The sequence below is a fragment of the Rattus norvegicus genome, chromosome 1, assembly GCF_021556685.1.
Source record: "Rattus norvegicus strain SHRSP/BbbUtx chromosome 1, alternate assembly SHRSP_T2T, whole genome shotgun sequence".
NCBI lineage: Eukaryota > Metazoa > Chordata > Mammalia > Rodentia > Muridae > Rattus > Rattus norvegicus.
In genome coordinates this window covers 123056408-123080131 of record NC_141534.1, presented here as the reverse complement: position 1 = coordinate 123080131, position 23724 = coordinate 123056408, and the positions used below count along the sequence as shown (strand labels likewise).

The following is a 23724-nucleotide window of genomic DNA, read 5'->3' as shown; positions in this document are numbered from 1 at the left end:
AAAGCATAGTTATTATCTGTAGAATATAACAGCATAGTTTATATGTCATACAAGTTTTTATTCTTAGATATTATTGAGATGGTTATTCTTTCTCTCAGACAATTGACAGGTAAGCCTCTCTCATTCTGCAGCAGGGTTAATTTAATTAATTTCATTGAGGTAAGAGAACCTGTCCTTGTGTGTAGCATCAGGTTGAGGATCCTTAGCACTGGCCTCTTCACTAACACAGTGGTTAGTGAAGAACTCTACATTCCAATAACTCTACAATCCAATGTCCATAGATTCATCTTTTTACACATATATCCTCAAATACTAGGTACTTGTAATGATAAAAGCATTATTTAGTTTAAAACACAGGAATTTCTTTAGGTATTTTTAGTAACCTAATCACACTTTGACACACAGTATATGTATAGATGCAAAAATGTTCGATTCATTTTCTTGTTTAGAAAACCCTATATTATATTATTTCTTTCATTGGATATATTTCTTTATTTACAATTCAAATGTTATTCCCTTTCCCAGTTTCCTGTCCATAAGTCCCCTATCCCCTCCCATTCCCCCTTATGGGGGTCCCCCCCATCTATGCCCCTTACCACCCCTTGCAGAGATTGCCCTGTACTGGGGGTCCAAACTTGGCAGGACCAAGGCCTTCCCCTTGCACTGGTGTCCCAACAAGGCTATTCTCTGCTACATATGCATTCAGAGCCCTGGGTCAGTCCATGTATAGTCTTTGGGTTGTGGTTACTCCCTGGAAGCTCTGGTTGGTTGGCACTGATGTTATTATGGGGATGCAAGTCCCTTCAGCTCTTTCGATCCTTCCTGTCATTCCCGCAAAGGAGGTCCTGATCTCAGTTCAGTGGTTTGTTGCTAGCATTCACCTCTGCATTTGACATGCTCTGGATGTGTCTGTTAGGGGAGATTGACATTTGTGTATATTGTATAAAATCCAGAAAACAGGATATCCTTTATATCAAAACCGTTATATTTGACCTGCTAGGTGGCAGATAAAGACGGAATGCTGTATGTTTAAATCCAGTTTATTCTATGCAGCATCTTACTAGCCAGAAAAGAAAGCTATTGATGCAAATATTGTCTTTATAAATATTAAATCAATATAATTTATTGAGTACTTGCTATTAGGTATCCTCAGACACTTTTCAATAAAAGAAAAGAACTACAGGATTGTAATTTCACAGGCTTTGTTGCTAATAGGAATCAGTATTTGCAAGGTACCATTAAAATTCAAGGATATTGTAGAACTTTCTTTTCAGCAAGCTTTGAAATCCTTCAGCATTGTCAGAAGATTCAGAGGGACTGATCTGCAGTAGCACAGCCTGTAGTCACCCATTTCATTCAGTAAGGCATGAATTGATATATTGCCATGCTTATCTGCTCAGTCCTATATTGAAGCAAATTTAGTCACACAGAGATAGCTTATGAAACTACTGCTATGGGGTAGGAAGCTGAGGATTTCCATATGCATTCAAAGACACCTTTATATTTTTGCAAATGTTTTCCTTCCATGACTTTATAGAACACAATGCAGACTGTCCAAATTCAAATCACATATAGTAATTCTTATGAATTTCCCTTTCCCGTGTAGACATTGTCTTGCAGAAAAGAATATTACTAAGTCAATATCATATTTATATTTATTGGAAAATAATTGAATGTTTAAAATTAGTAGCCTTTCTACATTTTTGTGTGTACTTCTTTTGCAAATTCTTTAGGGATCAAAATCACAAAGGTTTAAAGTTGCATAGAAGAGCCTAAGTGATGCTTCGGCTTGTACAAACTAATACTGTTCTGAAAAATATTTCCCAGATCTCATGTCAGGTGTCTAAAAACTACATGTATTTGCAGATCTGGAGATATATACCTACATACCTCTACATATATGCACACACACACACACACACACACAGACACACACACACACAGACACACAGACACACACACACAAACACACACACCTCATTAACAGCATTAATAAAATCTAGCTAACTGTGGTGGCATATGAGTTTACTTGAAGTACTTGCAAGTTAGAAGCTCATAAATTTCTGAGTTAAAAGCCAGCCTGCTCTAAAAGTTTGTTTCCAGTCCAGCTAAATCTAATACGTAAGACCAGATCTACAAAACAAACAAGTAAGTATCTCATAGCAAGAAATTTTAAAACTGAAGAAAAACTCATCACTGAATGACAAACCAATGCTTTTATTATATAGCAAATATTATGTTAACCATAAGTGCTTCATTTACATGAGCACATAGGAAATTTTAAAAATCCACCTAATCAAGTAAAACCTTACTAGTGCAGAATGTTGGTAAAATAGCATATTTTATTCCTTAGTGGTTTCTACAAGTATCTAGTGTTTTTGTCCATTCACAATTTTGTTACATTTTTCCTAAGCACTCTTTTTCCTTTCTATAAAGATCTAGATGTGAATATAATTTAATATCATGTAATTATCATTGCCCAAAAATCCTTGAATTTATCCCTGACCAATTTATACAGAAGTTTATGAAGACCCTCCTCTGTCATATTAGCAATAGGACAGTTTAAAGCTCATGGCTGCCTGCTTTGTACATTAGCTTTAGAAAAGATTTTGAATCTCTGCTACCTGGTGACCATGCACGCATGCGTGATGCAGGGTTATGCCAGCTCACTAGCACAGACTGGGGGTTGGGAGTGTGATTAGTCAAGTCAGTGCAGCAGGTCCTGCTCAGAGAAGAGGCAGACAAGGTGCCTGTTGCATCCAACCTAGGAATGGTCAGCAAGGCAATGCAGCAAACAAGGTCAGCTCCGTCATATCCCCATAATTTGTTTCATAGACATGACTTTTTTCACACTAAATATTGCAAATTTGTTGTGACAGAAGATTTTTCTACTGATCTTAAATCTTTGACTCTGGACAGTCAGATAAGAAACCTATCAGATCAGGACCTGGCTTCCTTTGTCTTGTCTTGTGTTGTGTTTGCTGCAGTGCCCCTCCCCTTGAGCAGTTAAACTGCCTTTTCACTTTAGCTCTGTTATCTTACATGGTGAATATTAGCATTTCAAATAGCTGACAATAATGTGGATTTTTGGTGTGTGGGAGGAATGGCAGTCAGGAAAGAAAAAGAATAAGTTGGTATATGGGTGTTGCATAAAAACAACATCCATAATGAAGTTAAAAAGTTATCTTGTTATCTGCCATAGACTGAAAGATATGAAGGAATAAAAACACCTGAGAGTTAAAGTACAGATTATCTTCAGAGGGAAAGCACACAACGGATCATGATTGGGTTGTACCTCTTAGTTTCTGAATGGTTAAAGCTTCAGGTAAGAATGAATTTTGATGTCGCAATAGTTATAATAAAAGAAAGGGGTTATGAAAATTGCTTTAAGAAAGAGTAGTGAGCAGAGTTCAGGTGTGTGAACTGAAAACATGTGGAAATGTGGTGTATCTTCCACATATATACATACACACCCACAACCACACAAACACTTACACTTTACATACTCACATACAGTGTATAGAGTAATACAGAATAATAAACTGTTTTCTTCTGTGATCTCATAAGGTGATCTAGTTTGAATGTTATGACAATACGTCCATGTCTTTAGGTATGTGATATTTTTTTATTATTATTTTTTTATTTTTAAATCTTGCCTAGATTACCAATAAACTGTTGGATCGGAAAGAAGTTTCTTTAGATATTTGATCTATACTTTGATTTGATTCCCTGATTTGGATGAATTTTATAAAATATGCAAAATAGAATGCAGATTTGTTTTTGTTTTTGGGGAGTTTAGGTGGGAATTTTATCCATCTTCCATCAGTTAAATCCTCAAGAGCTTGTCTTTTCTTTTGCTTCAGTTTGTTTGTATGTTTTTTTTTGTCTTATTGGAATTGTATTTTGCTTTTCATTAAATATGGTCTATTTTTTAGTGAAAATTGATTTTGTCCCACTTTTTATTTCCATTCTTAATTTTTATTTAAATCGTGATCATAGTTTTCAGTTTTTTCCTCTTTCCAGTTTTCCCTCACCTCTCTTTTCTTCCAGATCTGTTCCCTTTCTCTCTCCGAAGGAAAATATAATAAGATAAACAAAGAACATAATATTGAGGGTGGACAAAGCAACCTAACAGAAGGAAAAGGAGCAGCCACAAGAATCAGAGACCCACTTGTTAACACACTCAGGAATGCCATGCAAACACTAAGCTGAGTGCTCTAAATATGTACTGAGGTAACATTACAGACTAATAATAGGCTTTGAGACTATAACAAATTTCCTCAGAGGCGCGTCCTATTCTTTTACTCATAGTAGTTTGTATTTTATTTCAAAATGCTGTTTGGGTTTAAGATTTTTAAAGTATTTCTAAAATGCAAGTCTATGTTGATCCAAGCCAAGAGCAGTGTGAGGGTTTGCTAAGGTTATTGCTTCTAAAGAGGTGTTAATTAATACAGAAATAACAGAGTAACACCATTCATTACAGTTTTTGTTACTGCACCAATTTTATAGAATAATTTGAAATCTGCCATTCTGATACCTATGGAAATTTGTTTATTATTCAGGTTTATGCTACAGGGACTCTTTTTTCATTCTCCATAATTTTACAACTGAGTTTTTTAATTTGTATGAAGGATATTATTGGTGATTACACATATACACATAAAATATTTTATATAACCTGCTGTTATGTATTATATATAACAATGTTATATGTAATGTTATATAATATATATTTTATAAAACATTTTTATGATATATTCCACAAAACATTTGTTATTTCAGGACAGTATTTTTTATTAATTTGTTTATACTGCTACTTTGCTGAACATAATTATCAGCGTTATCATGTTTCTCCTGTCATTTTTAGGAACTTTTATACATAAAATCATATCCTATTGGAAGTAATCTCCTGATACTGTACTGAATAGGACAAGAAGAATAAACTTCCTCATCTTGTTTCCGATTTTAATGAAAATATTTTGAGTTTCTCTCCATTCAGCATGATGCTGGCTCTGAGTTTGTTGTATATTGTTTTATTATTCTGAAATATATTCTGTTTGTCCTTACAAGTGACCACATTTCTAAGGAAATAGGACACTTGGTACCCTAGTACCCATCTATTTCATTAAGAATGTGTGCAGGTAGGGTTGGAATATTGAGAAGTCCTCCTTCTTCCTTATTTGAATGTATGCTTAATCTTGTGATGGGCACCCATGTAACCTTAACTGTAGGAGGCCATGTTTACAGTAGCCAGGCCATTTATAGAGATATTGCATAGCATTTCTTCCAGTCTTGAGCTTTTACCTAGTATGGGGAACTTTAGCATTCCCAACTGTGTCTGAGTACTGAAGGTTGCTTATTCACAGTGCTTTTGTAGTTTGTCTTAGGGTCTTATTGATGTGAACAGATACCATCACCAATGTAACTTTTATAAAGAACAACATTTAATTAGGCCTGCCTTATAGAATCAGAGGTTCAGGCAGGAGCATAGCAGAATTACAACATCCAGGCAGACATGGTATACAAGTTCTGAGTTCTACATCTTCACCCAATGGAAGCCAGGAACAAACTGAGCACCCTCAGGCAGGGAAGGGGGATGGTCTGGATGCCCAACTCCACAGTGACACACTTCCTTCAACAAGGTCACAACTTTTAATAGTGCCACTCCCTGGGCGAAACATATGCAAACCAACTCAGAGTTATTTATCTTTCTGCAAAAAAATACCAAGAGTAATCAGATAATTATATAATCAGCAACACGTACCTAAGGACATAACATAAATATTTAAAAGGGTATTTACAAAATGGGCATTTGAAAAAAAAAACAATGTTAGTGTATTCTCTCCTAAGGTTTTTATATTCCTCAGTCAATTTTGTTGACGAAGTTTGTAGTACCATTCCTGAATTCTCTTTTGTGGAAGTGACAGCCTTTCTAATTAATAATGTGGTTAGTTAAGCACAAAATATATTTGCACAATTGTAATATTAGTGCATTTTATCAGGCATGGCATTATTAGAGCATATAAGGCTTATTAATGGATGAGAAAACCATCATCTTTTTTTCTCTATGTAACCTGACTAGTGTTTTTTATCATTATGAAAGATAACCACCAGGGAAACTTTCCTGGATAGCTCAAGGTTGAGTTCTGTATGTTCAGCAAACAAAGTGTATGGTGTGTATACAACATGATCTTACCATGAAATCTGCCAGGGCTAACTGAGGCTCTTTCCTACTTTTTCTTCTGTTTAATGGTATCTGTTTTTATGTCAAGAGACAAAGCATTATGAATCAAAAATTATTGTCAAAATACCATTGAGTTCATATGATTTGGCTGTCCACTGCTTTGATTAAAACCTTCCATGAATGTAGTATCTTTAATAAGTGAGTCTCCACTGTATTAAACTAATTTCCCCTTTAGAAGCTTTTGTATATTGGACACAGCTCCTTGGTTAGAGATGGGAGTTTGTGTTCAGTTCTTTGTCTCAGTACTGCGAACCAATTCACTTTACTCTATGCAAACCATATGCATGTATTCATGATCAAAATGAGTTCATTTGTGAGTTAGTCAGGTCTGTTACATTTGTAACACACTGTTTCCTTGGTTACATTTTTCCATCCCCACTGGCTCCTAGATTTCTCCCAAAACAAAGATTCCTGAGAGGTGAAAGGAGTATTGATAGAATAGTTTCATTTATGACTGAGTTATCAAATCTCTCTTACTCTCATTGTGCAGGGATGTTTCTTTGCTTTTTTCCCCATCTATAACAGATAGTTTCTCTGTTAAGGGTGAGAAATATACTTATTAAAGAAAATAATAGAACATTATTAGGATTCTTTAAATTGCTACATTGCTTTTGCAGAAAAACTGGTGTTTAGTATGTCCCTCGGTTAACAGTCAATTTATTTCCCTTTTCTAGGGCACATGAGCAATGTCATGAATGTTCCTCCTGGAATGGGCATTGGATCCAATCAAATAACTGTCACTTACTCTCATCATATTTATACCACTGTTCCACCCATGTACACTGTAGAGAGAGTCCCCCATTGTAAATTGAGGACTTCACCCAAGTTCATCTTTACTTTTCTTCTCAGAAACTATTTATAAACTTTCCAATCCATGACAATTACTTCAGTCAGCCATCAGCTTACGTACAGGAGGTAGGTAAGTGTTGTCTCATGAATATAATTTGACCATCAGTTTATGTAAAGCAACCAATAATGTGGGCAGGGATGTAAGTTGTTTGAGGGTTTCTGTGAAGTCTCATTTATTAAAACTCACATTGGAGTGGGTTTTGGTTGTGATAGAAGTCAATTAGGATGTACTCTCTTCATTATTTGGTTATGCATTTTAAGAATATTCATTTACATATTATATATTAAGGATCTACTGTAATATTTTTCTATAACATTCTTCAGAAGGTCCATAGATTCTGCTGTCCCTTAGCCTACCTACTTCCATTTCTCCATTTAATATTCCGATTGCACTATCACATAACAACAAGTCTCCAGATTTAATTATATTTTTACTTATTCAGGAAAAACTTCCATCCTTTCTAGTTCCTTACTCTATTTCTTACCTCCGAGGATTTAAGGATCCTTACATGCATTTTTAAAGTTTAAAGCCTAAGAAGCAGTTTTAAGTGGTCACATACTAAATTTTCTTTGGGGTTCTGAGTACCTCACTCAGGATGACTTTTCTCACTCAGGATGATATTTCTCACTCAATATGACTTTTTCGAATTTGATCCACTTAAGCAAGAGTTCTATGATTTGATTATTTCTACAAGTGAGTTATATTTCAGTGTATAAATGTACCATATTTTAATTATTTATTCAGTTGTTTATGGACACAATGTTGAGCAATATCTGGATTAAGAAGAAGGAAGACAAAAATGTGGATGTTTCAATCCTATATGGAAAAGGGAACAAAATAGTCACAGGAGATAGAAGAAGGGAGGGACCTGGAAGAAATAGAGGAGAGAGAGGGAAAAGATTGGGCAGAATGAGGTATTGGAAGGGATAGAAGAGAAGTACAGAATGTCAGGACACTGAATAAAAATAACTAACAGCAGGGAATGAGGAACTGGGGGTAGCCATAAAAATTTTCAAAACCCAGGGAAACAAAAGGCTCCCAGGACCCAACAGGAATGACTGTAACAGAAATAGCAAACAATAGGGAATTACAACCTGTAGATACCACCTCCAGTAAATAGGCACAAGCCCTAGTTTTGGGATTGGGACAAGACCCATCGCAAAATTCTAAATCCAGAAATGTTCATGCAAAAAGGAAAGACAGGGACAAAAAATGGAAGACAAAGGAAGGAAAGGTCATCCAGAGACTGCCTTATGTAGGGATCCATCCTGTCCTCAGATACCAAACCCCAACACTACTGCTGATGCCAAGAATAACTTATAGGCAGGAGCATGGTACGGCTCATCCCTTAATAGTTCTACTAGCACATAACCAAAATAGATACAGATACAGCCAATCATCAGACTGAGCCTTAAAGACCCCAGTGAAAGAGCTATGGGAAGGACTGAAGAAGTTGAAGGGGATTGAAACACCCTAGGAAAAACAATATCAACTAAACAGAGCACCCAGAGCTACCACAGACTAAACCACCAACCAAGAGTTGTCCAGGGTTCTAGATACATGGGTAGTAGAGGGTGGCCACATCTGACATCAACAGGAGGGAAGGCCCTTGGTACTGTGAAGGCTTGATGCCCCATCATAGGGTGATGCTAGAGTGGTGAGGCAGGAGTGGATAAATGGATGTAGAAGCACCCTCACAGAGTCAAATGGGATGGGAAGAGGGGGAATAAGTTGGGGCATTGTAGAGGGATAACAGGTAAATGTGATATCATTTGAAAAATAAACAAATAAAATCATTAAGTAAAAAAAATAGGGACAAATCACTTTAAAAAACATTCTTTCCATGTGAGAATGGCCATGTTACTTTCCTCAGAATCGAAGGATGTGGTCATGCTCTTGACAGCCCTAGATGCAGATTCTTCCCAAAGTTATGTCCATTACTGCTCCCAGATCACTGCTAAGAAATATACTTGTTTCCAGTAAGGACAGAGAACTGGCTCTGTACTATGTGGAGATGCATGATATGATATCAAAACATTCAGCCAAAAAGGTGGATTTTATTTGCCTCTGAATGCATGTATGCATCTGAGTTCCTCATGAAAATAGTTTATTTCTCCTATGGTTTTTTTCCTCATCTGCATACTGGACAAATTAATTCCTTGGTAAAGCAACAACTGAAGCCTCCTTATATGATGATTACATTAAAAAGGCTTCAACCTCTAACTCACATTTAAAAATTATCTGTCTAACAGTTAAGTTTTGCTGTTGGGCTATACTGAGAGGTAGGGAGAACTGAGCTGGAGGAGTCCGGCGGAGCCTAAAGTATCAGCCTGATACTCATGGATGTTGGACAGACCAGAGGCAGGGATGGTTGGCTATGACTCCAAAGCAGATGCCAGGAGTAACTCCAAGTTGGAGGTGGCGGTGGCGGGATCAGTGTCAGGATTTGTTACTCGTGCCCTGATCAGCCCTTTGGATGTCATCAAGATCCGATTCCAGCTCCAGCTTGAACGTGTGTGTCCAAGTGACCCCAATGCCAAATACCACGGAATCTTCCTGGCGGCCAAGCAGATTATACAAGAAGAGGGTCCAAGAGCGTTCTGGAAAGGACATGTTCCAGCCCAGATCCTGTCCATAGGCTATGAAGCCGTCCAATTTTTGGCCTTTGAAGAACTGACTGAACTGCTTTACCAAGCCAACTTGTATCAAACCCACCAGTTCTCAGCACACTTTGTATGTGGTGGCCTGTCTGCCGGTACAGCCACCCTCACCGTGCACCCCGTGGATGTCCTGCGCACCCGCCTTGCAGCTCAGGGGGAGCCCAATCTGCGAGAGGCTATAATCACCATGTATAGGACGGAGGGCCCCTTTGTCTTCTACAAAGGCTTGACTCCCACTGTGATCGCCATCTTCCCGTACGCGGGCTTGCAGTTCTGCTACCGTTCCTTGAAACGCACCTATGACTGGGTCATGCCACCAGACAGAAAGCAAACAGGGAACCTTAAAAACCTGCTTTGTGGCTGTGGATCTGGAGTGATCAGCAAGACCCTTACGTATCCCCTGGACCTCTTCAAGAATCACCTGCAGGTGCGGGGGTTTGAATATGCCCGATCTGCTTTTGGCCAAGTTCGGAGCTACGGGGCCTCTTGGACCTCGCCCGGCAAGTGTTACAACATGAAGACACCCGGGGCTTCTTCAAGGGCCTGTCCCCGAGTCTGATGAAGGCTGCACTCTCCACTGGTTTCATGTTCTTCTGGTATGAGCTCTTCTGTAACCTCTTCCATTGCATAAGGAGGGAAGACAGATAGCTGTGAGGCAGGAGGGGCCTACGGTCTGCACTGGACCACTGACTTGGCTCCAAGCTCATACTGAACAATGGCTGCTGCCTGGTTGGCCTTCTAGGCCAGCTGCTGTGCGCATGAAGAGTCATCCAGAGCTGAAGGCAGAAGAAGGCAAGGAAGGGCTTTTGCTGAACAGAGTGAAGAGAGAAGGGATTGCTTGCACTGTAGAAAGAAGCCTGTGGGGAAGGAGCCTGGTGCCTGGTGTGTCTCTCCTCTGACCAGCCTAACCCGGAAGGAAATGACCATCTCTTTTTGTAGTCCTGGTTTTGGGGAGAACACTCCTAGTCCTGGTAGGACCACACTGGAGTGCAGACAGATGGGATCGGGCTTTTTGCAGAATTCTGACCTCCACAACTTGGTCTGTTTCTCCTGCCAACTTATTTAACAGACATTAAAGTAAAGGGGGGTGTAAAAAAATTATCTGTCTAACTTGCCTTTCCATGTTAAAGATTTTTGCTCTGTAATTCTCTATTAAACATTGGTAGCTTATGGGGTTTTCTAGAATAAAAATAATCCTGATTCTAAAGTATTTGTATCCTCTCTTACAAATTTGTGTGTGTGTGTGTGTGTGTGTGTGTGCGTGTGTGTGTGTGTGTGTGTGTGTGCCTTAAGCCACAATTCTGAACTCTTGCAGTTTGCTATTAATGCTTTGCACTTCTTTTATGTTGCCTTCAGATTCTGTAATATATTTTTGTTTAATTTGCCTAAAGTTTTAGTTACTTTCTGTCCTTGGATTTTTGTAATAATTCTCTATTCATTCTTACTACTCAAACATTCTTTTTGAGAGAAAAGCATCAACTTCACCACAAAGGAATGGAACTAGATATCATATATATGTAAAGATATAGATAAGACATAGGTTTCCCATTGCCTGGCAAATCAGCAAGCCCCACTGAGGAAATTCTTTCATTGATTTCATATATGAACTGAACTAAAAAATTCTTATTTTAAAACATCTCTAAAATACTTTGGTTGCAAAATTAGAGAAGGTATTAAGGAAATAAATATTGTCGATGAATAACTACTAATAGGTTTGGGATTGGAAGTCTTCTAAATTCTGCCCATCCCTGGAGTTCTAACCAATCATCCCTTTCATTCACAAATTTTCCCCAAGAATTCTTGAACATATTTTTGGCAAGAATTATAAAGCATCCAAAGCCAAAGATTCATAGGGGTCTCAATAACCAACTATAGAATAATACTTTTTAAATATTTAGAAAACACATGAGAATGAAATAAGTATTTCAAATATAATTGTAAGTTTTTCTGAATTTCACAAGCTCATAGACAATTTTCTGAAATTTAATTTTTATTTAGCTACAGGACTGCTTTTTGAAGTAGTCCTCTTACTTTTTCAACCTTAGTTCTCTCACAGTTTCATTTTCCTTAGAGAAATGATTCTTTATACTATAAACCTGCTTCCAAAATCACCCATATATCAAAAGTGGATGGTAAAAGCATTTTTATAAAATTCAAACTTGGAGCATTTAGTTCCTAAGACTGCTGTCTAGTAAAAATGTAAATCATAGATTAAACTGAAATTTATATAATAACTAAGAGCACTGTCAAGGGATTAAGAGAATGTTTACTGCCACTTAAGGATACTGCAGTCCAATAAATTGATTAATTCCAATATTCCTTTTTTTGTACATTATCTTTTGCATTTCAACAATTTGAGCTCTATTAGCGCACAAAAGATCAACATAGAATTTACATAGTACATTGGTATTAGCAGTTTGGATTCATGATGCATTAATCACATTGCCTTTGCTCTAATCCTTCCCCTGTGTAAGCTCACAAACCATATTATATATATATATATATATATGCATATATATATATCATAATGGTATTTTCTTCTGCATGTATTGTTTTAATTATTAAATGATCATAAATACATGGAAAGAGCCATCCACATAGGTTTATGGAATCTATCAACTACTACGTGTATATCATTATCATTACTCCACATAGTTTTACACAGAAAATCCTACATATGCTGAATACTAAAATTGCATACATTAACTTATATAATTTAAACAATAATCACTGCCTTCCCATTTAAATAATAAACTATGCCTACTCATTTATACATGTGTATGTGTGATTTTCTAGTCTCTGAATATTTTTCATGGGTACACTAAATATAGGTATGATTATTAGATATTATGGTTGATTTAAATTAAGATGACAGCATAGTAATAGTGGTAGGTGTGCAAGTAGTATGAATGCCATTTTTAGATGCAGGATCCTACTCCTGAAAACAGTGCCGATTATAGATTTCATTTTGGGACACAATTCCAATTATAAATGTTGGTTATTCTCATGATAGGCAGTTCATCATTTTATCAGTTGAAGTTCATTGGCAGGAAGTATTTCCAAGCTTGAAAAAAGAGGTGATTACATTTCTCCTTCTGTAGCCTGCTTCATATATTCTGGTACTAAGAAAGCTATCCACTAAGATAGACAATAGAATCAAGGTTATATGTCAATAAATGCTAGATAAATTTATCTCTGTTCTTTGACTTAACCATGTGTTGACTTCAGCAATAACGTCTTACTTTAAAATTCTGTATGGTAACCAAGAAGGTTTGTAATGGGCTAAACAGTAAGGGAAATGTCTGAAAAGTAAATTCCAAGTAGACAACCCAATACTGGCCATGGATTATGTATTTATGAGGCTATAGTGTTCAGTGGAGGAATCATGTTCTTATTACAAATTAATCCTATTGGAAAAATGTTTATATGTATATTTGTGCAGTGAAGCCTCTCTTACAGAGGTTTGCTTCCATATACCTTTTTCAAAATACCTTTAGGGATATATATCCTTCCTCATATTCACTTGTCGAATCTCAGCTTCGACTACCATCACCATTTAATTCAGTGTGATTGTTTGTATATGCTTGGCTTAGGGAGTGACACTATCAGATAATGTAACTTTGTTGGAGTAGGTGTATCAGTATGGTTGTGGGCTTTAACACCCTGATCTTGGCTATCTGGGTTACAATCTTCTGCTGGCTGCCTTCAGAATAGAGGTAGAACTCTCAATTTTTGCAGTCCCATGTTGGCCTGGACAATGCCATCCTCCTACATTGAAGATAATCAACAAAATCTATGAAGCTGTAAGCCAGTCCCAATTCAATATCATCCTTATAAGGGTTGGCTTGGTCATGTTTTCTGTTCACAGAGGTAAAACCCTAGTTAAGACACTTAGTTTATCACTAGTTTCCCTTAATATTTAAACCATTGTTTTTTAAACACTCCCTTCCCATAAAATAGAGACACATGATATTAGTTCCCTGACTTATATATTTATTCCAACTAGAGCATATATATGTGAAATCATTTTTAACTTCTTAAAATTTAATTTTATATTTTACTTCCTCCCTTTACATTCTGCCCACTGTCCCCCATCCTAGTCACTGCCCTTCCCACAGTCTTTCACCCATTCTCCCTCTCTTCCTTTGAGCAAGTTGGGGCTGCCTAGGTATCCTGCCACCTTAGCAATTCAAGTCTCAGAAAAGAAAGGTGCTTCCTCTCCCACTGAGAGCAGAAAAGACACTCCAAGTAGAAGAATATATCCTACACACAGGAAAGAGCTTTGGATTTATCCCAGGATCCAGTTGTTTGGGATCTACCTGACAACCAAGGAGCACATCTGCTGCATTTGTGTAATGAGGCCTACCTAGGTCCACCTGGTTTTTTTTTGTTGTTGTTGTTGTTTTGTTTTTTGTTTGTTTATTTGGTTGGTTGGTTGGTTGTCAGTTCAGACTCCAAGAGAAGCAAGGGTACAGATTAGTTGACCCTATTCATCTTCTTTTTTATTTCTTATCCTCTCAATGCTTGAAATCCTTTCTACTATAGTTCCATAAGAGTCCCTAAGCTCCATCCATTATTTGGCTCTGGGCTAACGTACTTGTCTTAGACAGCTGCTAGGTGGAGCCTCTCACAGGACATGGTCCTGTCTGCAAGCATTATTAACTAACATAATTAATAGTGTTAGTGATTGGTGCTTGCCCCTGGGATTAGTCACAAGTAGGCCGTATTATTGATTGGCCCTTCTCTATGTCTTTGCTTCCTTCCTTCCCAGTGCCTACATTTCTTGTAGATCAGATAAAGTTAGGGTTGCAAATTTTGTAGGTTTGTTGGTGTCTCTATTGCTCCACTGGGGTCGTTTCCTGGTCTCATCGGTGTTGTGAGTCACAGCCAAGGTCATCCCCATTGATTCTTGGGCACCTCACTCATTCCGTGTCTATCTCCTCCTACCTGGCAGTTGCAGATCTCCATTCATTTTCATGGGTGTCTAGGCATCTCTCCTGACCTTTCCAACATCTGATCCTGAACCCCCATTCCCTTCCCCGTTCACTTGATTCTCAGTTCCCTCCCTGAATTTGTCTTCTCTGATTATTTTATCTGTCCTTCTAAGGGAGATTCAAGGTTCCTTATTTGGGCCTTCCTTCTTGGTTAGCTTCTTTGGGTCTATGGAGTATAACTTAGAATCTGTATTTAATGTCTAATATGCACTTATAAGTGAGTAATTATCATACCTTTCCATTTGAGACTGCGTTACCTCACTCAGCCTGATATTTTGAAATTCCATTCATTAGCCTTCAAAACTCATAAAGGATTGTTTTTAATAGGTATTCCATTTTGTATATGTTACACATTTTCTTAATCCGTTCTTCAGTTGAGGCATATTGGCCTTCATGCTTGAGACTTTCCACAGATATCTCTGGTCCAGCTAGGTGCGTAGGTTCAGAGGAAGTGGAGAGAATTCAGGCAAGTGTGGTGGGGAGACAGCTTCTGCTGCCCTGCTGCTAGTGCTGCTCTGCCTCCATTTCTGCCTCTGCAGCTTCAGTTGCTCAGGCCAGCTAAGGCAGCTGGGGAGTGACTAGCAGGCAAGGGGTTCACCAGAGCTCCTGGTGCAATTTTGGGAGAAAGATTTCTTCCCTGATTGACAGTGTTACAGCTCCTATGAAAGCTCTCAGACTATGGAGTAATTCCTGCACACCTTTAATCCTCCTGGATAGGAATCTTAAATACACTTCTCTGGTGGGTCAGGGTCTGACAGCAGGTAATTTCTATTGATTTTATCTGAAAGCTTGGGAATACTTCATTTACATATTTGGGGCCATGATCCTGTGTCTATGTGACTGATCTGTCTTGAGCCTACATGACTGTGGTCACATCCTCACCTGTGGATGAGGGGTTAGGACATTGCCTTATTTGACTTATCTGTCTCAAACTTCTCTACAGGGGGTTGTGGGGGTTGTAGCTACATGAGAGGGGCCTGATCTCCTGGGAGACTGGAAATGCTCGTGTTGTCTCTTATGGTCCCTGGGGATGTGACCTATCTTCAACAGGAATCAGGCTACCTTTCACATCCCACCAACCAACAGAGGAATATATCTAGGTTGTTTCTTATTTCTGGCTAGTGTGAATAAAGTTGCTGTGAGCAGAGTTGAGCAAGTGTCTCTGTGGAACATTGGAGCATTTTCTAGGCATATCACTAGGTATGTAGCTGATTCTTGAGGTAGAGCTATCCCCAGGTTTCTGAAAAACTGCCAAAATAATTTCCAAAGTGATATAAAAGTTTACACTCAAACTGAATACAGAAAGATGGAGGCCTTGACATCAGCGCGTTTTGTGGTACTCCAGAGCCTTCTGAAGGCATCCTCAAAAGATGTCCTCAGACAGTTGTGCCAAGAAAGCTACTCCAGTTCAGCCCTTCACTCAGAAACACTCCTGTATAACACATGTTCCAGCTTGTCTGTGACCCAGGAGGAAGCAGAACAAGTGCTCCAGTCTCTGCACCACTTCACTAGGCTGATGGCCTTCCGTGACCTGTCCTCTGCTGAGGCTCTTCTGTCTCCTTTTGAGGAAAATTTCCACCAAAACCTCAAAAACCTGCTGACAAAAAAATCATCCTGGAGCACATATTGACTTAGAGAACCGAAGCCCAAGCAATGCAGATCTCTCTGCCATGCCTAGTGGACCTGGACTGGAGAGTGGACATCAAAACCTCCTCTGACAACATCAGCCGCATGGCTGTCCCAACCTGCCTGCTCCAGGTGAAGATCAGGAGCACCCTAGTCTGTGTGGAGAGAAAACCCCTATCTCGGCTGTGACCATGGAGCTAAGCAAAAAAAAAAAAAAAAAAAAAAAAAAAACACGCTGGACACGGTGTTAGATGGGCTGGGTCGCATTTGGAACCAGCTTTGTGCTGTAGCTAATAAGTAAGGCCATCAGCTATTGGCTTGGGAAGGTGTGCCTGTCAGCACAGAGGCTGACAGTGGGTAGACAGTAGGGTGGAGGGACTGCTGCTACACAGAAGGCACAGTGGAGGAAAGGAAGCGGCCATGCCTATGCTTGCGGCTTCTCTCTTCTCCTTCCTCCTTTTGTTTTTTTCTGAATATGAGCAAAGCCTCCATCTCTGAGAAGGCCCTGTGTGGAGCTAAACTGCTGCCAGTAATGCGAAGAAACATGTTCTTTATCAGCCGCCTGTGCACTGCTGTAGAGAACTCAGGCCGGTGCTGGGCACTCACTTAATGAATTTACCTCCAGCAAGCTCACATGAGCTTATTTCTAGCCCCAGAATACATGAGGGAATTAGGGGTGATGCCAGAAGCGCCTGCTTTCCCTTCAAAGAAGTCAGCAGACACATAAGAAAGAGAAGCGTTGCAGCACGGTCCCCTAACACCCTTCTCTGAGCTTGCAGCCCTGCTGGACCACAGCTCCAATTCAGAAAGCTGGAACACACCATTATCCACTATTCCTTGGTTAGGAAGTAAGAAGAACTGGAAATAAATAACAGTGATGAAAAACATTACACTCCCACCAGCAATGGAGGAGTGTCACTGGTACTTTGAATCTTTTTCTTTTTTCTTTTTTTTTCAGAGCTGGGGACCGAACCCAGGGCCTTGCGCTTGCTAGGCAAGCGCTCTACCACTGAGCTAAATCCCCAACACCTTGAATCTTTTTCTTGTTTGACACAGTGTTTCACCAATTTGCAGAGAATAGCGTTGAAGTGGTACCAACATTGCTACTGTTAGAGTCATGGAAATTATCAAATTCCTAAACTTAAAATATTAAAACAAGTAAGCTTCATTGAAAATTGTGGTGTTATATTTTATATACAACATTATTCATCTACCCATGACTAATTCTTGACAGGGTTCTTTATGGTACATATTATCTGTAGCTGTTGAAATTATTTTAGAATCTAACTCCTAGATGAGTTTGAGGCATGTATTTAGAACACAGGAAAACTGGAAAGGTGTTTATTTACACAGAATATTGACAACCAAAATTTAAGATGAGTAACCGAGTGTATACTTTCTTTTTCAGTACCCCCTGCCTTGGCTGGAGAGGAAGCATCAGAAAATAACGTGGCACAATGTTCATCTCGGCATACAACTTCCTCAAGCTGAAAAACATTTACAACTCTAGCCTGCTTTTCTTTTTGTAGATGGTGACCAGTCTCAGTCTCTGTGGACCTAATGATGTTTTGTTGTTTCACTTCCACGTTTAGAAGTTGATTTTTTATATAATGAATTTGCAGTAATACGGGTTTTTAAAGATTCTTCTCTTTGTACTAGGGTTGCATTCTTTAAGTATACTTTTACATGCCTGTCCTACAAAAGTTCTGCTTTCATACATAAGGAAACAAAAGTTCAACATTAATTCTCTGATTGCAAAAGCTATCTAATGTGTCAGTTTGGCTTTTATTATCAAAGAATATATTTGCATTTTCTCTATTGGTGTGAAAGGTAATTTAAAAAAAAACAATTTAGATATTATTCCTTAAGTACATTAGGGATGTCTGAAACAATTTTTTTGCTTTTAGTTCTAGCATTCTGTTCTATTTCTACCATTATGTGTCTAACAAAAAATTGAGAGACAAAATTTTACAGAAGATATTTGTTACTACATAATTACCACATAGTTCTTCTTAAAGTATTGTTCTATTTTTGATACACACATACACACACACAGACACACACACACACACAATTATGTGTTTAGTCTCCAATTATGTGTAGTCTCATTTACATTGAGCCTTTGTATCTTATATTTTTAAAAAATTACACAATACCCTTCTGAAATCTGCCCAGAGATGTTTTATGCGAGGACATCATAGTTTACTGGGATTTTATTTATAGCTAAAACTATGTTTACAGTGAAGAAACAGTGGATGGAAAATTACTAAGTACGAGAGAGACTTTTGCTCTTTAAAACAGGGAGGGATAAGAAAAATACATTTGTGTAGAGACCAGCGGTTGCTTTGCTCACTGAAAAATTAATTTGTTAAATATGATTTTATGTGAAAAAGTATGGGTATCATGAAAATTTAATAATACCAAGTGAAATTTGACTAAGGAATGAAGGTATGTCATAATCAGGATATATAATTTTGTTTGTTTGTCTTTTTTTTTTATTCTATACTTGCATGGATCAAACTCCAGAGCTTTGGAGAAGTTCGATAAACTATCTACTAGTAAGCACGACTTTTATTCCAATAATTTAAAGCACTGTTTTCTAAGTAATAGCTTCACTTTCCACATAAAGTTTCTTTTTCCAATAATGAATAATATTTTCTGATTCACATAAAAATTGAAATTAGAGGTCAATAATCTTTTATTTCAGCATTCCCTGTCACTTGAAATTATGAAACTGGTGCACAACAGAGGTGAAAGTATCATGCTAAGTTTCAATTATTAGACAATCATAAGACACAGGATGGAATTATGGAGCCTGGGAAGGGAAATGTCCCACTCTACATATAACTTGGGCTAATAGCTCAGTATCTATAGCTATTTACTGTTACTTACATTTATATTTACTATAAATTTTAACACAGCTTATGGACAAGGAAATACGTTTAGAATTCCTCACCATAATGTGTGAAAATTGTCAGTAATTCATTTTGATATTTCTGTCTTTTTTTTTTATTACCTTGAGTATTTCTTATATACATTTCGAGTGTTATAACCTTTCCCGGTTTCTGGGAAAACATCTCCCTCCCCACTACCCTTCCTTATGGGTGCTCCCCTCCCAACCCTCCCCCCATTGCCGCCCTCCCCCCAAAAGTCTAGTTCACTGGGGGTTCAGTCTTAGCAGGACCCAGGGCTTCCCCTTCCACTGGTGCTCTTACTAGGATATTCATTGCTACCTATGAGGTCAGAGTCCAGGGTCAGTCCATGTATAGTCTTTAGGTAGTGGCTTAGTCCCTGGAAGCTCTGGTTGCTTGGCATTGTTGTACATATGGGGTCTCGAGCCCCTTCAAGCTCTTCCAGTTCTTTCTCTGATTCCTTCAACGGGGGTCCTATTCTCAGTTCAGTGGTTTGCTGCTGGCATTCGCCTCTGTATTTGCTGTATTCTGGCTGTGTCTCTCAGGAGCGATCTACAACCAGCTCCTGTCGGTCTGCAATTCTTTGCTTCATCCATCTTGTCTAATTGGGTGGCTGTATATGTATGGGCCACATGTGGGGCAGGCTCTGAATGGGTGTTCCTTCAGTCTCTGTTTTAATCTTTGCCTCTCTCTTCCCTGCCAAGGGTATTCTTGTTCCCCCTTTAAAGAAGGAGTGAAGCATTCACATTTTGATCATCCGTCTTGAGTTTCATTTGTTCTAGGCATCTAGGGTAATTCAAGCACTTGGGCTAATAGCCACTTATCAATGACTGCATACCATGTATGTCTTTCTGTGATTGGGTTAGCTCACTCAGGATGATATTTTCCTGTTCCAACCATTTGCCCACAAATTTCATAAGGTCATTGTTTTTGATAGCTGAGTAATATTTCATTGTGTAGATGTACCATATTTTCTGTATCCATTCCTCTGTTTCAGGGCATCTGGGTTCTTTCCAGCTTCTGGCTATTATAAATAAGGCTGCGATGAACATAGTGGAGCACGTGTCTTTTTTATATGTTGGGGCATCTTTTGGGTATATACACAAGAGAGGTATAGCTGGATCCTCAGGCAGTTCAATGTCCAATTTTCTGAGGAACCTCCAGACTGATTTCCAGAATGATTGTACCAGTCTGCAACCCCACCAACAATGGAGGAGTGTTCCTCTTTCTCCGCATCCTCGCCAGCATTTGCTGTCACCTAGTTTTTAATCTTAGCCATTCTCACTGGTGTGAGGTAAAATCTCAGGGTTGTTTTGATTTGCATTTCCCTTATGGCTAAAGATGTTGAACATTTCTTTAGGTGTTTCTCAGCCATTCAGCATTCCTCAGCTGTGAATTCTTTGTTTAGCTCTGAACCCCATTTTTTAATAGGGTTATTTGTCTCCCTGCATTCTAACTTCTTGAGTTCTTTGTATATTTTGGATATAAGGCCTCTATCTGTTGTAGGATTGGTAAAGATCTTTTCCCAATCTGTTGGTTGCCACAGTGTCCTTTGCCTTACAGATGCTTTGCAGTTTTAAGAGATCCCATTTGTCGATTCTTGACCTTAGACCATAAGCCATTGGTGTTTTGTTCAGGAAATTTTTTCCAGTGCCCATGTGTTCCAGATGCTTCCTTAGTTTTTCTTCTATTAGTTTGAGTGTGTCTGGTTTGATGTGGAGGTCCTTGATCCACTTGGACTTAAGCTTTGTACAGGTAGAGAAGCATGGTTCGATCTACATTCTTCTACATGTTGACCTCCAGTTGAACCAGCACCATTTGCTGAAAATGCTATCTTTTTTCCATTGGATGGTTTTGGCTTCTTTGTCAAAAATCAAGTGACCATAGGTGTGTGGGTTCATTTCTGGGTCTTCAATTCTATTCCATTGGTCTATCTGTCTGTCTCTGTACCAATACCATGCAGTTTTTATCACTATTGCTCTGTAATACTGCTTGAGTTCAGGGATAGTGATTCCCCCTGAAGTGCTTTTATTGTTGAGGATAGTTTTAGCTATCCTGGGTTTTTTGTTATTCCAGATGAATTTGCAAATTGTTCTGTCTAACTCTTTGAAGAATTGGATTGGTATTTTGATGGGGATTGCATTGAATCTGTAGATCGCTTTTGGTAAAATGGCCATTTTTACTATATTAATCCTGCCAATCCATGAGCATAGGAGATCTTTCCATCTTCTGAGGTCTTCTTCAATTTCTTTCTTCAGTGTCTTGAAGTTCTTATTGTACAGATCTTTTACTTGCTTGGTTAAAGTCACACCGAGGTACTTTATATTATTTGGGTCTATTATGAAGGGTGTCGTTTCCCTAATTTCTTTCTCGGCTTGTTTCTCTTTTGTGTAGAGGAAGGCTACTTATTTATTTGAGTTAATTTTATACCCAGCCACTTTGCTGAAGTTGTTTATCAGCTTTAGTAGTTCTCTGGTGTAACTTTTGGGATCACTTAAATATACTATCATATCATCTGCAAATACTGATATTTTGACTTCTTCTTTTCCGATCTGTATCCCCTTGACCTCCTTTTGTTGTCTGGTTGCTCTGGCTAGAATTTGAAGAACTATATTGAATAAGTAGGGAGAGAGTGGGCAGCCTTGTCTACTCCCTGATTTTAGTGGGATTGCTTCAAGTTTCTCTCCATTTAGTTTAATGTTAGCAACTGGTTTGCTGTATATGGCTTTTACTATGTTTAGGTATGGGCCTTGAATTCCTATTCTTTCCAGGACTTTTATCATGAAGGGGTGTTGAATTTTGTCAAATGCTTTCTCAGAATCTAATGAAATGATCATGTGGTTTTGTTCTTTCAGTTTGTTTATATAATGGATCATGTTGATGGTTTTCCGTATATTAAACCATCCCTGCATGCCTGGGATGAAGCCTACTTGATCATGGTGGATGATTGTTTTGATGTGCTCTTGGATTCGGTTTGACAGAATTTTATAGAGTATTTTTGCATCGATAATCAAAAGGGAAATTGGTCTGAAGTTCTCTTTCTTTGTTGGGTCTTTGTGTGGTTTAGGTATAAGAGTAATTGTGGTTTCATAGAAGGAATTCGGTAGTGATCCATCTGTTTCAATTTTGTGGAATAGTTTGGATAATATTGGTTTGAGGTCTTCTATGAAGGTCTGATAGAATTCTGCACTGAACCCATCTGGACCTGGACTCTTTTTGGTTGGGAGACCTTTAATGACTGCTTCTATTTCCTTAGGAGTTATGGGGTTGTTTAACTGGTTTATCTGTTCCTGATTTAACTTCGGTACCTGGTATCTGTCTAGGAAACTGTCCATTTCCTGTAGATTTTCAAGTTTTGTTGAATATAGGCTTTTATAGTAAGATCTGATGATTTTTTGAATTTCCTCTGAATGTGTAGTTATGTCTCCCTTTTCATTTCTGATTTTGTTAATTTGGACGCACTCTCTGTGTCCTCTCGTTAGTCTGGCTAAGGGTTTATCTATCTTGTTGATTTTCTCAAAGAACCTACTTTTGGTTCTGTTGATTCTTTCTATGGTCCTTTTTGTTTCTACTTGGTTGATTTCAGCTCTGAGTTTGATTATTTCCTGCCTTCTACTCCTCCTGGGTGTATTTGCTTCTTTTTGTTCTAGAGCTTTTAGGTGTTCTGTCAAGCTGCTGACATATGCTCTTTCCTGTTTCTTTCTGCAGGCACTCAGCGCTATGAAATTTTCTCTTAGCACAGATTTCATTGTGTCCCATAAGTTTGGGTATGTTGTACCTTCATTTTCATTAAATTCTAAAAAGTCTGTAATTTCTTTTTTTATTTTTTCCTTGTCCAGGTTATCATTTAGTAGAGCATTGTTCAATTTCCACGTATATGTGGGCATTCTTCCCTTATTGTTATAGAAGACCAGTTTTAGGTCATGGTGGTCTGATAGCACGCATGGGATTATTTCTATCTTTCTTTTTTTTTTATTAACTTGAGTATTTCTTATATACATTTCGAGTGTTATTCCCTTTCCCGGTTTCCGGGCAAACATCCCCCTCCCCCCTCCCCTTCCTTATGGGTGTTCCCCTCCCAACCCTCCCCCCATTGCCGCCCTCCCCCCATAGACTAGTTCACTGGGGGTTAAGTCTTAGCAGGACCCAGGGCTTCCCCTTCCACTGGTGCTCTTACTAGGATATTCATTGCTACCTATGGGGTCAGAGTCCAGGGTCAGTCCATGTATAGTCTTTAGGTAGTGGCTTAGTCCCTGGAAGCTCTGGTTGCTTGGCATTGTTGTACTTTTGGGGTCTCGAGCCCCTTCAAGCTCTTCCAGTTCTTTCTCTGATTCCTTCAATAGGGGACCTATTCTCAGTTCAGTGGTTTGCTGCTGGCATTCGCCTCTATATTTGCTGTATTCTGGCTGTGTCTCTCAGGAGCGATCTACATCCGGCT

The 23724-nt window shown here is 38.5% G+C and overlaps 1 protein-coding gene and 2 pseudogenes across 45 annotated transcripts in view; all 3 read left to right on the top strand.

Annotated features, from left to right (window-relative positions):
• The window catches only part of LOC134483395 (uncharacterized), a 235289-nt gene extending 216230 nt beyond the window's left edge, over window positions 1-19059 (top strand). For 20 of the 45 annotated variants that reach the window (XM_087600916.1, XM_087600704.1, XM_087600923.1 and 17 more), the window contains 3 exons: window positions 3203-3325; window positions 4051-4233; window positions 6919-7029. In XM_087600916.1, the coding sequence (XP_087457042.1) occupies window positions 3203-3224 (22 nt within the window). In that variant the 3' untranslated portion in view covers window positions 3225-3325; window positions 4051-4233; window positions 6919-7029. Of the gene's footprint in view, window positions 1-3202; window positions 3326-3567; window positions 3611-4050; window positions 4234-6918; window positions 7030-17782 lie in introns of those variants that run through there. The other 25 variants (XM_087600938.1, XM_087600781.1, XM_087600743.1 and 22 more) reach the window with 8 other exon arrangements.
• On the top strand, window positions 9356-10422 carry Slc25a19l1 (solute carrier family 25 member 19 like 1; annotated as a pseudogene).
• On the top strand, window positions 16055-16675 carry Commd9-ps1 (COMM domain containing 9, pseudogene 1; annotated as a pseudogene).
• Window positions 19060-23724: the final 4665 nt, after the last annotated feature.